The 19,294-nt window shown below is 32.2% G+C and overlaps 1 protein-coding gene across 1 annotated transcript; it reads left to right on the top strand.

The window, feature by feature from the left end:
* The first annotated feature begins 370 nt into the window (after positions 1-370).
* Positions 371-14,008, top strand: LOC114282489 (uncharacterized). The gene is made up of 6 exons (XM_082908172.1): positions 371-439; positions 9,948-9,982; positions 10,246-12,522; positions 12,621-12,926; positions 13,017-13,104; positions 13,211-14,008. Exons 1-6 carry the CDS (start codon positions 371-373, stop codon positions 14,006-14,008), a joined length of 3,573 nt encoding a protein of 1,190 aa, XP_082764298.1.
* The last annotated feature ends 5,286 nt before the right edge of the window (positions 14,009-19,294 follow it).

The raw sequence follows: 19,294 nt of genomic DNA, 5'->3' as shown, positions 1-19,294 counted from the left end.
TCAAGAACCTCTTCGACAGCAAAAAGCCAGTTCAAGAATTCGTTGGGTTGAACACTGCCTTGAAATTCAGGGATGTCAATTTTCAGACCTATTTTCCACCGACGTGAACCTGCTTCCATACCTTGTCGAACCCTTCCCCTACATAAATTTCTAGCAAAAGGGTTGTCTTCTGCCTTCCCTATATTGTCTTCATCCTCCATAAGTTGTGGGTTTAGAGGTGGGTGTTGCTGCTGCTGTTATTGCAATGCCGTAAGTTGCTTAGTCATGGCATCAATCTGTTGTTGCATCCTTGCGATGTCAGCTTCATAAACGTCGTCCATGAGCTGCCTCCTTGGTGCCATCGTAGCCTAGGCTCAATTGGTATCAGAGTATGCCACGTTCTTGCTTTATGCCTAGGAGTTGCAGTGATGCTCGGGAAGTTCCTGTGGAAGAAGATAAGGTAATAGATGATGATTATAACCTGCTTAGTTTTCATAGTGAAAGATCGAGGAGATATCATGCATTGAAAAATTATAAAGATCACATGAACCAAATCACTAAAAAGGATTATTTGATTAAATGGCCTTTCACATCAAAATTTATTCTGGATTCGATGTAGATTGGAGTAAACCATCGATTTTTGCTGATGAACAATTCATTGATAGAACTAATAATATGTTTAATCATATTTTGTCTGTTGGAAGCATGAATCAGAGTTATGGAAGGGTTGGTGTTAATTTTATTTTTGTGAAGATCATATACTTAGTTTATGTGAGTTCAATGAGCATTCAAAATCGATTTACAATATGGAGAATATTTTCTATGATCTGTTTGAAAAGAAATTTCATGAAGAGTTTACAAATTTGAGTTTGAACCGTTCAAATTTGGGCTTTGATGAAGATGTGTTAAATTTGTTAAAGAAAGTTGTTCCTTTAATTTTAGAAGACTCTTCTTTAAAGTTTAGATTTGAAAAAATTAACCTCAAATACAAGGTTTATACGGATAAGTGCAGACGTGCCAAGTCAAATCATCATATCACTTTTCCTTGATGATCAACCTGGATAATATAATAACCAAACAAATGTGTTTCAAGATCTAAAAATTAAAGAAAAAAAAAAATCTATTCGTATATTAGATTAATATTTATGTAAATACTTACCTTTTCTTTGATAGATTATTTTTAAAAATATTTTTGATTATTATTCTCATCTATTATTTAATTTTGTTTGAACTTTCTTCTATTTGGAAGAAACAACACAATAAAAAATAATATTGATAATAATAGTAAGTTTTAATAGGGTAGATTGAAGTTTTAAAATTAGAAAGAAAATGAAGAAAAAATAATTAAAACTTGAAAAAAAAAAAAGAAATGAAAAAAGTTGAACATGAAGAATATATATAAGTGATTTGAATATACTACGAGAAAAAAAAATAATATTTAATTTTAAAATTTAATATATTTTTTTTATTAATAAATTTATATTCAAGTATAATAAGAACGGAAATTTCAAATTTTAATTAGACATACTAAGATTTGATACAAATAGAATCACACCCCTATATCAAAGGCTTTAGGCCCCGTTTGGTGTAACTGTTAAAATAAATTATAGATTATAGATTAACGGATTATAGGTTATGACTTTAATTAAAAGTAGTTAATCTATTTGGTGTAGCTGTTGAATTATATATTTAAGTTGCTGAGTAGTATTTGTTAAATAAGCTGTAAAGCTACTTTTTCAATTAACTTTTATTTTTTGTTATTTACTACTTGTCTACATTTCTCATAAATAATAATAATAATAATAATAATAATAATAATAATAATAATAATAATCTATAGTCCATTTGGATTTTTTTTTTTTTTAAAAAATAAAAAATAAAAAAATTTAAGAATATAATCGTAAATTAACATGTCCACAGGAAGCTGATAATCAGAAGTAAGGGATGCACAGCTTCTCAAAATTAGTTTTTTTTTTAGTTAAAATAAGTTATTAGAATAAAAAACTATTTAAAATAAATTTAACCAAACAATCTAAAATAACTTTTCAAAAGCTAAAACTATAAGTTAGCTAAAAAAAAGCCAAAACAAACACCACCTTAATAGGCCATTTATTTGGATAATTCTATTTACACACTACTAAATCTCTAATTTCACACCATTTCCTCCCTTTTGCTCAGTTCACACCATACCTAAATTGAGAAGTCTGATTTTATCTCATTACACCCTTTTTCTTTTTCCTTTTAATTTTTTTTTTAAAATAATGCCAAATTACCCTCTTTTTCTTTTTTTTTTTCTTTTTTTTTAAACAAGAAATTACCATATTCTTCAACAAACCTAAATCCTAACCCTAATCACTACCACCGCCGGCTGTCACTGCCGCCACAATCTCTCGCCTCCGGTCATCGCCCCTCCATAGCCTTCCTCTCCTCTTGCCGCCTCCATCATTGGTTTGATTTCCAACCCTTCCTTCTCCAACTGTCTGTTTCAAATCCATAGAGCTCTGCAATTTTTCAGAAAAAGAAGACAGATGGGTCTCCTCCAAACCTACACTTTCCCGTTGGAATCCGAGAAAGTTCCATTTTTAGTAATCACAGACGTATTTGCTTCATGGGTTTTATCTACAACCCTTACTCCAACTCTTTGTTTCAAATCATACACAGAGCTCTGCAATTCCTCAGAAGTAGAACCAGTACTAGAGGTACTTGAAAAATGAGAAAGGCCAAGAGACTTGAAACATTGGGAGAAAGAAAGGGGCATGAATAGAGACATTGAAGAGTACAAGACTGAGAATAATGACAGAGACCACAACCCCTAAACCAAACCCAGAAATGACCTTCATTCTTCTAGGCGATGAACAGTATGAAAACTGATTTGAAAAAGCGAAGTCAGTTGGTTTAGTTTTTAAATTATGATTTGACCGTGATTTAAGTATGCAATTATAATTTGAATTTTGAAAACAAAAAATTTGTTTAATTATGAATTTAAAAAAATTGTTAAAAAGTATCTTAAAAATAGTTTTTATATTTTAAAAAAAGTTTTGAATTGTATTTTGAGATTTGAGTTTTGAATATTTAAATTTTAAGTTGTATTATGAAATTTTTTAATTTATTTTTTTTAATATTTAAGAAAATTTTATTTTTTATTTTAAATATATATATATTTTTTATTTTTTTATTTTATTTTGTAAATATTTTATTTTTTTTAATTTTAATATTTTAAACTTAAAACACCACTCCACACTCAAATCGTAATTAAATACATAACTTGAAACTTCACACTACTTTCAAAATTTCACAATCAAATCGTAATCAAACACATAGCCAAAAAAATTAAAATATTTAAAAATATATTTATAAAATAAAAAAATATTTAAAATAAAAATTACATATTTAAAATAAAAAAATAATTTTTAAAAAATTTTTAATGTTTAAAAAAATTATTTAAAAAATTTAAAAAACATACAGCACAGAAATGTATGAAATATAATGCATATTAAAATAAATAAATAAATAAATAAACATTTAAAACACAAAATATTTACCCTAAAAAAATAAAATTAAGAATTTTTTTAAATATTTAAAAAAAATAAATCTAAAAAATTTTAAAATACAACTCAAAATTTCAAAAAATAACTCAAAACTCATAACCAAATAAATTTATTCTTTTTAAAATTGAACTCAAAACTCATAACTCAAAGTACGACTCTATACTCAAATTATGATTCTAAAAATAATTTTTTAAAAAAAATTAAAAAAGTATTATTTTGATTTTTTTTTTGTAAAACAGAGTTTTGAAAAGAGTTTGATTTTAAGTTTTGAAAAAAAATTTGAATTGAGTTTTGAGTTGTGTGTTTGGTTATGAATTTTTAAAATAATTTTTGAATTGAGTTTTGGGTTGTGTATTTGATAATGAGTTTTGAAAATTTTTAACAATCATAATTTCAAAAGAGAACCAAACACAAGCCATGTTTCTTCAAGTCCATTGTTGACGATGATAGCAATTATGAAGAAAAACCCAAACATCACCACACACCACTAGAAGAAGTAGAAGAAGAAAGAAAAAAAGAAAGAAATCCAACAGAGGAGGGAGAGAATTGCTCAGGAATGAGGAAGTGATAGAAATAGGCGGTGGTACCGGCGGTGTCTAGAGTTAGGTTTTGTGGGGTGGTGTGGATTGAGAAATGATTGATTTGTGTAAAGGTTAAATGTAATTGACTAAAAAGATAAAATTGTAATAACAAAAATTGATATGTATTAAGAGAATTGAAAGTATGTAAATAGAATTTATAGATTAAACTTAATACCACTGCTGGAAATAAGGGTTTTAGCGGCGTTTAAAAAACGCCGCTATGGGTCCCAAAAATGCCGCAAAATCCTTTCGTGATGTTTAGCACCAAACGCCGAAGATGCGGCCGTCGCTATAACTTTGTGGCGCTTCAGAAACGTCGCTATATTTCTATAGGCGGCGTTTTCTAAAAACGCTGCTAAAAGTTCTACTAACAGTAACATGATGTCCCATGCTATTTAGCGACGTTTTTAAAAACGCCCTCGTATTTCTTTTTTAAAAAATCCAACCGTTGTGATATTTAGCGACGTTTTTAAAAACGCCATCGTATTTCTTTTTTTAAAAATCCCACCGTTGTGATATTTAGCGACGTTTTTAGAAACGCCGTGACAACCTTTTATTTTTATTTTTATTTTTATTTTGTGCTAATTTTATGTGATTGAACCAAAAAATACTTGTAAATAAAACTAAAAAATAGCACTAATATGAAATAATAATTCCCATTCAAAATGCAACATTAATTCTCTTTTCCATTCAATTTAATAGCTAATCACCATTAATCACAAAATAACATATCCAAAAATCATGTTTTAGCAAAGACATTAGTAGAGAAAAGTGTTGAGCTATAATGATGGATCCAACTATACAAGAGATGGCAAATTACTACCAAGAAAATTATCCCCAACTCAAAAATATATTCCTGCTTATAACATAAATTTCAAGCTTGGATGAGTTAAATTCAAATTGATGAGAGAGTTCATTGTTAGTCTTCACTGGTCTACATGTCTACATCAAAACATATACTGTAATCAGATTTACCAAAACAAAACAATAACAACGTTATCTTATTTAAATGCTTCAATCCTTTATTAAATAGCCAATGCCGTAAAATAACTAGCATGTCCCTGCCATTGAGTATATTCAAGTGGCTAGATCCCCACCAGCCACCATTGGTTGAGGAAATGGTGATCTTAAGAAAGCTATTCATAAAGGTATTTGTCCTTCTCAGTCAATGCACTGTGCACAATTTAATTTATTTGTCCCTCAATAAAAGTGGCATGTGCATGATTGAGTGTCTAATCCACTATTTGTACTGAGATTTCAAAAGAAAGGGCATGAAATAAGAAGTTGAGTTTGAAACTCAAGAAAACCAGTACGATATTCTAAATTTACATAAATAATAAATTTACATAAATAATAAACTCAAGCTATGTTGTTGAGAAATTAAACCATATATTGCTTATAATGTAGGACTTTGGCTAGCTAAGAGACCAAGACACATAAGCAGTTGATAATGCAAAGACAAACAACGAAGTATGTAATATGAAAAATCACTAAACTAACAAATTATAGTAATTAACAACTATTAGATGCATGTATTACTTACTAGCATGAAATGTATTCAAGTGCATAATAAAAACTGAGAGGCTCTTAAATAATTTCTTACAAAAGGCCGAAGAAAATGAACTAAAGAAACAATGGATCTAATCAGTACTTGGAAAGAGGCCACAGACACAACTACAATTTACTCAACTATTTAATTGCAGCAACTGACAACAAAGGGCGGCACATAGAGCTTCAATTCCCAATTCTTTCATAAAAATAATGATTATTAGAGATTGGTTGTCATGCAAGAAGTCAAGTAAAATTTCCTTCACCACATGTAGTTGGAAATATATTATAAAGGGAATACCAATATTAAATACTAAAAATAATCAAAACATAATGACAAGTAAACCATGACATATTGACCAATTTCTTGTGAATTTAAGGCCACCACTATAATCACTGAAGCTACTACATTAGGTTTCAAAATGCATTTAACCGGACCCTAGTGCATAAATACAATATAAAATTGGACAAAATACCTGAATATCCCTGCCCCAATCAATAGCACTACAAGAAAAAAACACCTTTAGTGACCACCTATTTTTAGTTGGTCACAAAAAGTATGGTAATCTTCCACCAAAATTTATTTTGGTCACGGATGATGGTGTTTTAGTGACCAACATTTTTTTGGTGGCTAATAGTTAAGTATTTGTGACCAAATACAAAATGTGGTCGCCAAAAGTGATGGCGGGAGCGCGAAATAAAAAGGGCGGGACATCAATCTTTTGGCCACCAGTAGATTTTGGTCACAAAAAGGAAAAATGATACACACTACATCGTTTTGAAATTCTTAAATAAAAAATATGTTTCTGAGCCTTGATCTTCCCTCATTGTTGCCCTCTTCCTTCCCTCATCGTTGCCCTCTTCCTTAATAAAAAAAAGTTTCCTGTTTCCTTGAGCTTCCGATCGGTTCATCAAACCCTACCCACCATCTCCTCACTTCGTCCCCTGGGTTTGCCGCTCTTCATCTTCGCCTCCACCTTGTACTTACCAGGTTAGTGTCTCTCTCTCTCTCAATCTCTCTCTCTGTTCATGTATATATATATATAATCGATCGATTGACCATTCTTTTTCATCGTTGCAACTCCTCACTTCCGATCTGTTCATGTCTATATCTATGTCTATGTCTATATCTATATCTCTATTATTTGAGTTTCATATATACTTGCTGATTTTTTTTTTTTTAATCTCTATCATTTGATTTTCATACATAGAATTTCTGATTGATTTGTAATCGATCTGTGCTTCTCTCTCATTTTTCTTTGATTTTCATACTTTCTTTTTTTTTTCCTAAAAATTTTCTTCTCTGTTTGTTATTTTTTTCTTTTTTCTTTTTGAAACAATTTTAATTTTTGAGTTAATTACACTTTTCACCTTCTAGTTTGATCTAAATTTTACTTTAGTTCCTATAATTTCAATTTGAACAATTTGGTCTTTATATTTTAAATTTAGCTTCAATTTGGTCCTTTTGTCTTAATTGGAGGTTTTAACAATTTTAGAATACTTGTCAACTTTTTAATGTTTCAATTTGGTTGTTCCATCTAAATTAGATGTTAAAATTAACAAATTTGAGACCCTTGCTAATTTTTTATTTTTTCAATTTGACTTTTCTCTTCCATCTAAATTGAAAGTTAAAATTAATAATTTTGGGACACTTGTTAATTTTCTAAGGTGTATACGTAGACAAAATTAACAAAAATTTAGATAGGAGAACCAAACTAGACTTAAATTATGGAGAACAAATTATTCAAATTAAAACAATAGAGGAGACTAAAGTGAAATTTGGGTAAAACTGCAGCATAAAAAGTGTAATTAACCCTTAATTTTTTAGAAAGGATAAAGAATTTATTTGACGAATTATTTTTAAAAAACACCTATGATATTCATTTTTTAAGAAGCACAAAAAAGTTAGGAAAGCAAATTTTGTACAAAAATAAAAATGATAAGAAAATAATGGAGTTTTTTGAAATTATTTTTGTTATTTTTTTTATTCCAAAAATATGAAAAACAAAATAAACGAAAACACTGCCAAACAAACTCGAATTATTGGTGGGAATTTTCCCTTACTCTATATGTCTTAACACCTACTACCAGATGGGGCAGTAACTTAGATTGGTTATTATACCTAAAATTGGTTATAATCAATAACTTAGATAATTAGTTTAAATCCAACTGTTGAAAATAGAGAGGTGTGAACCATTTGATCATAAGTCTGTAATCAATATTTTTATAGAAAACACCCAAATAAATAGTATTTAATTTTGATTTGACAATTTACTATAAACTCGTTCTAAACTCGACTTGTTACCTATTCTTTCTTTCCAGCTAATTGAGAACTTTGCATTCTATAAGATGTGACTTACATTTGAAAAACAAGTGATAAGGATTGCCTCCACAATCAATTGTAGGTTGTGTGGATCATGAATTTTTTTATAGAAATTTAAAAATATAGAGAAAAAATTTCGCTTATATTTTATTTATATTTTCTCACGTTTTTTTTTCCTCTCCCAAATTTTTACTCAAATTTATAATTCAAACACAATTATTATTATTATTATTTTAATCTTGATCTTGGAACTGTAGGAAGCTAGCTGTGTGCATGGGAATTCTAGGTAAGGATATGAAGTATGGACAATGACATTTCGTTGTAAACATATGGGAATTTTAGGTGAGTATAATTGACAATTAAGAGTATGGAGGGACAGATAAGTCATTTTATAAGTGCTCAAAATGCAGTGTTGCATTCATATTAAAGGAAGTCTCAAACAATTATTTCACTATATACATATAGGAATTTTAGGCGAGGATGTGAACAATGACATTTTATTATAACCGATGATCAAGAGTTACTCTAGGGACATATTAGTCTTATTTATAGAAGTCCACTGAATACAGTGTTGCATTCATACTGGAGTAGTGATCAATCTTTGAAAAAAAGTACTACCCAAGTAGTGCTTGTGACAAATTCCAAAGATTTTCCCTGAACCCAAACATGTGCAAGTGAATTTAAAAAAAGAAAAAGAAAAGAAAAAAAAAAGTAGATGAATAGAGAAGGAGAAGATTACAGTGTCTATCAAGAACCTAAGTATAGTGTTTGTGAGAAATTCCAAATATTTTCCTTGAACCCAAACACATGCAGGTGTTCTCAGGAAAATATTAAAGATATATGTGATGAGATATCTTCACCTGTATAGGATTTTATTTTATTTTATTTTGTTTTGGGTGGGAAGTTTAGAAAAACCATCATCTCTAGTTGAACAAACAAACACTAGGAGAAACTGAAAGAAATATAGTACCCCATGGTAGTTAGGCCAATGAATCTATAGTAGGAAATCAAAGTCAAAAACTTGAAAAAGCTTATCTCACTTACCTAATTGTTGTTACTAATTTGATTTCCACCAAACATCATATATCATCATTTAATCCGCTCATCAAAATGCAACATTAATCTTTTAACAATTTAATAATTAGATGTTTTTAATTTATTTAACTTATTCTTACCTCCTATGTTGTAAAAAAAAATTATCACTTCGATAATTTCTTTAAAAAAAAAAAAAAGCAAATAATCCTATAAATTGTACACAACAAATAATTTATTTGACAAGTCTATAAGATGAAGATATGGTTCATTCAATATATCTGTACACTTTATTAAAAAGCATTCCCACCATTCCTTTCTTATGTATATATTGGATATTCTCTTTTCTCTCTCCCTATTGGATATCCATAGTGTTGGTCCTAGGTGATCCTTTTTGCACTATAAAAATGTTTTAAGATGTCTCTGTTTTAAAATGTTTTAAACAAATATTTTAGTTTGGTATTTGATTTATTAGACTGATTAATTTAAAGAATCAAGTTCATGGATCCCATTTGTGTGGATCTCTTTTCTATTGGCAACTATTTCCCATTGGGCAGTGGCGAAATCTTCAATAACTAGATCGCAGGTGTTGGTTAACTTGATTGATGATTGCCTATCAACCACCAATTTAATATTAAAAATAAAAAATGAGATAGAAACCGATCTTGTCTTCCATTCTGTTTGTTTTCTTGCAATATATATATATATATATATTTTGAGAAATAACAATTCAGGATATATTTTGAACGTTAATTACAAATCTGTCAAATATATGATGCAGATGAGCATTCATTATGACTTTAATTGTATTAGGTGGTGATGCAGATGATAGAATGATGATGCCCTTAAAATTTTAATCTGTAAAATATTTTTTCTTTTTTTAAAGTAGAAAATATTATTTTTTCAGTTAATATAATTTGGTTCTTTGTGCTGTAGCAGCAGCTTCATGCTGCAGCAGCAACTTCCTGTTGGTTCTTAATATTTTTTTTCTTCTTTTCTTGGCAGCAGCAGTAGTGTTCAATATTATGCTTATTGAATACTAAAACAACCATAATGGAATCAATAACTATTATAGTTGAATAATATAGGAAGGAATGTGAGATTTGATGTTTGCCTAAAGCGTATAAATAACTTTTTCACCTTATAACAAAATTAACCTCCAAAATAGGAATAAAATTCATTTTTAGTTAATTGGTTTTTGCTTTATTCACCTAACATAATCTTCACTTTGTAGGTCACCAAATATGGACAAGAGTTGGATGTCAATTAGGAATAGATTGAGTTCAGAGTATAGAGAAGGGGTTAAGTCATTTCTCCAATTTGCAATGACAAATGTTGGCGTAGATAATAGAATTCGTTGTCCGTGTATGGATTGCCTAAATTTTGAACATCATACCTTTAAGGATGTGGAATATCATTTGATCCAAAAAGGGATATCACTTTCATACAAGACTTGGGTGCACCATGGGGTAACTGTTTCTGTCAATCAACCTCGTGTGTGGAATAATGACAATGACATTGAAGGTGTTGGTGATGAAGGGACAACCAATGAATGCCTTCACATTGAAGATGAATTGTATGATATGTTAGATGACTGTCACATGGCGCATATTTTTGATGATGATGAAGAGGGTGAGCAGAATGATAATGAGCAAAGAGAAGATGGACGAAACTTTGATAAATTGTTAGAGGATGCTCGTCGTCCATTATACCTTGGCTGTCAGAAGTTTACTTTGTTATCATTTGTCGTTAAGATGCTTCATATAAAAGTTTTAAACAAGTGGAGCAATAAGTCTTTTGACATGTTGTTAGGCATATTGAAAGACCTTTTACCAAAAAGTGATCCAAAGGTTCCATGGACCCTTTATGAAGTGAAGAAATTTTTACGTGATTTGGGTTTAGGATATGTGCCTATTCATGCATGTAAGTATGATTATGCTCTTTTTTGGAAGGAAAATGCAAATTTAGAAAATTGTTCGATTTGTAAGGAGCCTAGATACAAAATGAATGATGGCAAAGGTAAGAAGATACCTCATAAAATTTTGAGATATTTTCCGTTGACACCAAGGTTGCAAAGATTATACATGTTGAGAAAAACAGCTGGAGATATGCGATGGCATAAAGAAAAACGTGTTGATGATGGCATCTTAAGGCATCCAGCCGATGGTGAGGCGTGGAAGGATTTTGATAGGCAACATGCTGTGTTTGCCCAAGAACCATGTAATGTGAGGTTAGGGTTGGCCACCGATGGTTTCAACCCTTTTGGAAATTTGAGCAACTCATATAGTATGTGGCCTGTGGTAGTTATGCCTTATAACCTACCACCGTGGAAGTGTATGAAGCAACCATTTTCCATGATGTCATTGCTTATTCCTGGACCGCAAGCACCCGGGAGAGATATTGATTTTTACTTGAGGCCATTAATTGACGAGTTGAAGGAGTTATGGGAAGATGGTGTAGTTACTTATGATGCCTCAACTGGGGCAAGTTTCCGAATGCATGCAACTGTTATGTGGACTATTAATGACTTCCCTGCATATGGTAACTTGTCAGGGTGGAGTACAAAAGGATATTTGGCTTGTCCCAATTGTAATGAGAATGCATCATCACAACGATTAAGAAGTAAGATAGGATACACTGGTGCTCGCCGATACTTACCTAAAGACCATCCTTGGCGAAGAAGTAAGCTCTTTAATGGTAAGGCAGATGATCGAGCAAGACCTTCGGAGTTGTCAGGGGAACAAATTTTAAATCAATTGGATTCAGGAACATTTAAACCATTTGGGAAGCATCCAAGCAACCAAAAAAGAAAAAGGGATGAAAATACCGTCCTGAATTGGACAAAGAAAAGCATATTTTTCGAATTGCCTTACTGGAAGACACTCAAGTTACGACATAACCTCGATGTTATGCACATAGAGAAGAACATATGTGATAATTTAATTGGGACTTTGTTGAGCATTGATGGAAAGAACAAGGATACGGAAAAAGCACGTATGGATTTAGAGGATATGAAAATTAGGAAGGATTTGCACTTAAAGAGGCGCGCGGATGGGTCCTTTGAAAAGCCCATTGCATTGTTCACATTGTCCCTAAAGGAAAGACAAGGTTTTTGTGAGTTCTTAAAATCGATTAGGTATCCTGATGGGTATGCAGCAAACATCTCTATGTGTGTGAGCACAAAGGGCGGCAAGTTATCCGGTTTGAAAAGTCATGATTGCCATGTCCTTATACAACGACTTCTTCCTATTGGAATGCGTGGGTATCTTAACAAGGACATTTCGATTGCATTGTTTGAGTTGGGAAATTACTTTCCACAGTTATGTTCAAAAACAGTGAGGGTGAATGATTTGAAAAAATTACAAGAGAGCATAGTACTCATACTTTGCAAGCTAGAAAAAAATTTTCCACCTGCATTCTTTGATGTGATGGTTCACTTAGCTATTCACTTGCCTCGCGAAGCCATTCTTGGAGGGCCAGTACAATATCGATGGATGTACCCTATCGAAAGGTATTTTTATGCTCTTTGATGTGAAATTATATTTTTTTTAATATTATAGTATACCCATATATATGGTTTATATAATAATTTCCTATTATTTGTTGAAGATTACTCGGGATTTTGAAAGGGTATGTAGCAAATCGAGCTCACCCAGAAGGTTCAATTGCAGAAGCTTACATTGTCAAAGAATGCCTAACTTTTTGCTCTATGTATCTTGGTGGGATTGAAACCGTATTTAACAGAGAGGAAAGAAATGAAGATGGTGGTGATGTTCGCTCAGGACATTCAGTTTTTTCACAAAAAGTCCGTACTTTTGGGCTCACTCAAAGGGCAGTTGACGTGTCTGAGAATGAAAGAAAAGTGGCTCATTGGTTTATCTTGTATAATAGTCCTGAAATTGATGAATATCTAGAGTATGTTCTTATTTAGTTAAGTCTATTCAAAATGCTTTTCATTATGATCACACTCAAGTACTAATTATTCACATTTGATTTTTCAAGTAGAGAACACAAGAATCAGTTACAAAATGCAAATGTACATGACATTACAAGACAACAACAAGAAGAATTTCCTAGGTGGTTCAAAGAGCGGGTAATATATAAGATACATAGATAATATGTAACCTCTCATCATAAACATAATTCACTGTTCGTAGATTGATATTAACATCATGCATCCTTGTCACATGTTCATGTAGATAAATCAATTACGAGCTGAAGGATCATTGGAAGCAACTGATGAGTTGTGGTCATTAGCTAATGGTCCTAGTCCAATAGTGAATATTTATTCAGGTTGTATTTGTAATGGCATTCGATTCCACACGAAAGAGCGAGACAACCGTCGTAAAAGTCAAAATAGTGGGTTGGTTGTTCAAGGGGATCATCATGGTATGTCAATTGATTTCTATGGTCAGTTGACTAAAGTTTGGGAAATGACATACACGTTCGGGCATCGAGTTGTGTTATTTCAATGCGAATGGTTTAACACTGGTAGCAACAGAACATTTCGCACTGAAACACATTTGACAACCATTGATGTAAGAAGCCGTTGGTATCAAAATGACCCATTTGTCTTGCCAAGCCAGGTGCAACAAGTTTTTTATGTCAATGATACCAAATTAGGTGAACATTGGAAAGTCGTAGAGCGATTTCAACGTCGAGGAATATGGAATGTGCCGGAGCTTGAGGATGTAGATCCCGATGATAATGAATTGCCTATTCCGAATGATGTGTTCCAGCAGGACGAGACCACTGAAATTGTCCAAATCAGCATTGCAGATTCCATTAGCAACACTTTACGTAGGACTGATATTGCACCTGATATTATTCCAAGTCAAGTGGTTCTGCAATCTAGTACAAGTGTACATGTAGAGGGTCCAAACAGAGATGATTTTATCTGTGATGATAATGATCAACATTCAAATGATCCTAGTGATGATAAAGATGAATTTCATAGTCATAGTAACTCGGATACAGATGATGATATAGAGCCTTGATTGTAATATCCTTTATTTTTTGCATTATCAAGTCATTTTCATTGTAATGCTCTTGATTGTATTGGCATGCACTTGTTAATGAAGACATGTTTAGTTATAACAAGTCTGGAATGTTGTACCTATTGCTTCATTGTGGTCCATTTGGAAACATCGGAATCTGTCTGAATCTGTTTGAAGCTGTGTTTGTTCTACTGTCTCCTCTGTGTGCTGCTGCTGAAGTGCGCTATGTTTTTTTTTCTCTTCTGTTTGGTGATGCTGCTCAATCTGTCTGAATCTGTTTATTAATCTGAATCTGCTGAATCTGTTTTGAATCTGCTGGTGTAATGCTGAAATGCGGCTGCTGCTTGAATCTGTTTTTTATGCTTCCTGCTGGTTTCTCCTCTGTTTTCCTGTTGGTTTTCTTCTTGTTGGTTTCTCACCAACGGTTATATTACTAGCGGATGTTTGGGCTAGCTCATTGGTGCCAAGTTTGTTTGGTTTTAATAGCTATGCTCCTGATGTATTTGTGTTCATTATATATAATCTTATTTTGTTTGTTGATAAAAAAAAATGAAGACATGTTTAGTGATGATTCAAATTGTAATGAATTTTTTTGTTGATAATTTCTTGACTTGTAATGTGGTTCTAATATTACACTATTAGGTTATCTTATAATTTCATAAATTGTCATGCATTTAAAATTTTTACTTTTGGTTGCTTACAATTCATTTGTTAGATACAAAGACTACACAGATGCCACCTGGGCAAGCCACTAAGAGGAGGTCGACGACCTCAATGTCAGAGGCAAACCTGGTTGAGCTCCCAACTGCATCTCCTGTGGATGCATTTGCAAGTCTATCTCCTGTGGATGCATCTCCATCTTCGCAAACAGTTGATATTGGTAAGTGTTTCATCCTTTGTATAGAACAATTTGTGTTTTGCTCCTGAAACTGTAATCAATGTTGAGTAGTTACTACATGCTTACTCTTTTTTGAGTGATTATGATTAAAAATTTGTTAGTATTGAAGTATGACTCTGTGAGAGACAATCTGTGAGAGACAATAAAAAAGAGACCTTTTAAGATGGAATACCTGGATCATCCATGTGAGATAGTAACCAATTCATTGCCTCTTCCACCCCAGCATTTGAGGTGTTGATAGCAGATTTTTGAAAATGAAGATAATTAAACCCCATTGATGCAAGTTGGGATACTATACCCTCATCAGCCAAAATCTTCTTTGGTTCTGCCACATTCACAGCGGCTGTGCAATATAAAATGTAGATAATCAGTTGTCCATAATGTCAGGTATAATGCCCGAAATGCCTACAGAAACTTTTCATTGAATGAAATAAGGAATTGAGACGTAGCAAAATATCAAAGAAAGAATTGTAGGCACCTTTTGGGTCGCAAGGTGAGAAGAAATGAAATGATTACGTCTTTGACCAAGGTAAGAAGAAAAATGATTGTGGTTTTTCATTATCTTGGATGAACAATAATAAAAGAGGACACATGTGCCTTTTAATTTTACTTACTTTGTATTGAGGGGGATATTTTAGGTATTATAAGCATGTTACAAAGGGTAATTTTCGTTTCTCACCACTTTTGGTGAGAAACAAAACATGAGTTTTAAGGGACATCTCCTCCTTTCTTGCCATTTCTCATGTCCATAATCATCTAAACAAGTTATGAGAGCCCTCTCCATCTCAAAGTAGGTGATTGTACACGACATGAGAAGCGTACTTTAATTGAACACAAAACTACAAAGTAATTTTGGGCAGATAGGACCAAAATGCCAACTTTCCAAATTATAGTTGGGAACTGTACCACAAGGCTCATCACTAGAAAAACATATTTAATATTCACAAGTTGTACAAATGTACTGATAGCACTTAGCGAAACATATATTTTGCCTACATATAAACAAAAAGACAAATCTGTCTTCTTTTTTAAGCCTTCATATATCAGTCCATGGAAGTATTGTAAGGACTAGGGTTTCACATTTGTTGATTCTCTTTCATGTATCTATCATTTGTTTTCAATTTTCCAATGAGTAATTAATGAAATCTCTCTGTGCCCAACATCAGCCGTGTGATTGTCTCATTTTCTTAGAGAATGGCAGGTCGATGGAGGCATAAATTTTCACAAATCATCTTTTCACACTGCAAATGATTTAATTGACTTTAATTGTTGAAACTGTAGAATAAATCTGATTTTCGTACATATTATTAGATGATTTAGATGTAACCAATCATCCTGTCCTGTCCTGTTCTAAAGCGACATTACAATAATTTCCTAATTGCTGGATTGTATCAGTTGAAAATTACTAAAGAATAGCCAATTCCATGTACCTGAGCTGATGCTGCATAATTGGTTTTTGGCCTATATATGATGCTGGGCCTTTTGGAGTAGTTGGTTTTACTATTTTTTTTTTCCTCATCGATCAAGCAATCATACAATATTTACAACTTCGAATTACTTGCTGAAAACTAAAGCTGTAACATTCTAGTAGTTGGTTTTGCTTGTGTAAGTTTGCCATGGATTTGACTGGTATGAATCATACTTAGCCCATGTTTGTTTCCAATCTATATCGATGGAAACCAGATGGATTTGTTTTAGGGACGGAGCCAGGATTTTTGATCCCTTAAGGCAAAAAACATGCATCAAATTATGTTCAGTCATCTTATCTTAGACATAGTAATCTTATAATCATGAACATGACATAATAGCAAGCTTGAATAAAGGCATATACATTCCATGATGCTTTAAACTTGAGAGTTCTTAAAATCTACAGCAACCTATATAGCAGCAGCAGCAGCAACCTATATACATTATATGACACATAGTTCATATATGCTATTTAAAGAGAGTTCTTAAAATCTGCTCTGTATATACAGCAACAGCAACCTATTTAGCAGCAGCCTATAATAGTGTTTCATTTTGTGTTTATAATATAGGTCCATCTGTAAAGCATGTGATGCAGAGGTTAAGGGCCTTAAAGAAGAGGTAGCATCACTGAAAGGGATAATTCAATCATATGAAGGACACTTTGAGCAGTTTGAACACTTTATGAGACAAATGCAGGGCAATGGTAGTGGATACGACTCTTTTGATGAGTAAGTACTATTGCTTTTGATGGTTTGTGAATACGTCTGGGATTTGCTTCAATTTATCAGCTCATAGATCTGATTTTGACAGTTGATCTATGACTGTCGTGTTGGCATCCATTCATATGATGGTCTAATATTGATTTGATTGGTTTCATAGGTTAATTTCATTCGGATTTAGGTACATAGTTGGATGGTTGGGGGACATAGGTTGAGGTGCCTTATTTTCAGTACATGACTTGGTATTAAATTATTGGATTTAGGTACATAGTTACATTTCTATGACTGTCTTGTTAGCTTGTTTGGTTCAAGAGGCTTTATCTTGTTAAAGGCTACTTTATGTAAAGGTAAAGTTAAGAGGTACTATGTGTATAAAGGAGTAGGTGGTGTTTGCAGATGATGGTGTGTTTTTCTAATATTAGTTAATTGGTTTGTGTTGCTTTGGATTGCTGGTTGTTTGTTTTTTTTTTCTCTGTTGGTTTCTCACCAACTACTGAAGCTTGTGTTGGGGAAAGACATGGCTGAGAATCGTCAATGTCCACACATAAATAAATAAATACATTGTATCTCTCCTGAAAATTTGAGAAATTATAATTTACTCTCAATGTTTGGCAAAATTACACTATGTTTTCATAATATTTTGATTCACATTACAGTTGTCCCCACAATGTTGACTTAACAGAATATTCTACTTACAATCTATACATGGATAATAATTCTATTTACATAGTTAGGGATTGAACTAGTGATGGAGGAGATAATACACGAACTGTAAGGATGGTAATAATGTGGTGGAGTTGTGGTTTTTTTTTTTTTTTTATTTAGAAATGTAAACAAATATATTATTATTAACAACGCTTTCTTCAATTTTTTATTTTTTTATTTTATTGCAGGTAGCTAGCTAGCTAGAGGCGTAGTCATGCATGTTTATGGATCTGAGTTTGCCGATGCATTAATTCTAAGTTGTGCATATATATATGTGGAGTTTTTGAGATACTTCGCATCGGACAAATATGACATGCATTTGAAATCTTTGATGTTTTGTTAAATATTTTTTGATGTGGTGAATTTATTGTAAGGATTGATGGTTATTTTGGGCGCGTAATGTGTTGATATTGACAGGTGGTTGTAAATATATTAATTACTATTTTGACTTTATAATTGATGGCTTTTTTGATTTTTGATGTGGTGAATTTATTGTAAGGATGGATGGTTATTTTGGGCATGTAATGTGTTGATATTGACAGGTGGTTGTAAATATATTAATTATTATTTTGACTTTATAATTGATGGTTTTTTTTTTTTTTAGATTGGATTGGTATATTAAAATTGATTGGATGGACATGAATTATGTATTAATTGCAAATGTATTATAGGTATTACAAAAAATTTAGCATTATATTTAAAAGAATCAATTTTGAAATTAAAAATTTTTTTGCGACCAATATGTTTTTAGTCGCAATAAGGTTCTAGGAATTGCTAAATACACCCTTTCTGTGACCAACAAGATTCTGGTCACCAAAAGTCCACCTTTTGCGACTAACACCTTCGTCGTCAATATTCACTTTCTGCGACTAGAATTATTCTAGTCGCCAAAATTCAACTTTTCGCGACCAAAATCTTCGTCGCCAATGCTCAATTTTTTGCGACTAGAATTATTCTGGTCGCCAAAAGGCCACTTTTCGCGACCAAGAACTTCGTCGCAAATGCTCACTTTCTGCGACTAGAATTATTCTGGTAGCCAAAAGTCCACTTTCTGCGACCAATATTTTCGTCGCAAATGGTTATATTTCAGCGACCAAAATAGATGGTCGCTAAAAGCTAACTTTTAGCGACCAATTTTTTAGTCGCAATAGGATCAATTTTGACAAATTCAAGTCCCTTCCGCGACCAAAGAATGTTGTCGCAAATGATGATTTTCCGCGACCAACTTCACTTTTGGTCTCCAAAAACCTTCTGTGACGGACTTTTGGCGACCAAATTGCGACCAACTTTTTTTGGTCGCTAAAAACTATTAGCGACCAGATTTGACCTTTCTGCGACCAGAAATGTTGGTCACGAAAAGTGTTTTTTCCTGTAGTGTAGGATCACTAATAACAAATGCTACTTTAACTCTATCTGAAAAGACATTGTATCTTGGGACCAAATCCATGGAGATGTTACAACGATACATTAGAACTTACCTCCAATGAGAAAGTTAGG

This window comes from Camellia sinensis, chromosome 15, assembly GCF_055761805.1.
Source record: "Camellia sinensis isolate YWXY chromosome 15, ASM5576180v1, whole genome shotgun sequence".
Classification (NCBI taxonomy): domain Eukaryota; kingdom Viridiplantae; phylum Streptophyta; class Magnoliopsida; order Ericales; family Theaceae; genus Camellia; species Camellia sinensis.
Note: the sequence above shows the minus strand (reverse complement) of the source record. Positions and strands in the feature narration are given on the sequence as shown.

Excerpts from the sequence above, each read along its gene's own strand:
- LOC114282489 (XM_082908172.1), top strand. The coding sequence starts at position 371 with ATGCCACGTTCTTGCTTTATGCCTAGGAGTTGCAGTGATGCTCGGGAA. Across the intron at positions 440-9,947 it reads TTCCTGTGGAAGAAGATAAG|CAGCAGCTTCATGCTGCAGC; the intron begins GTAATAGATGAT and ends TTTGTGCTGTAG. Across the intron at positions 12,523-12,620 it reads TGGATGTACCCTATCGAAAG|ATTACTCGGGATTTTGAAAG; the intron begins GTATTTTTATGC and ends TATTTGTTGAAG.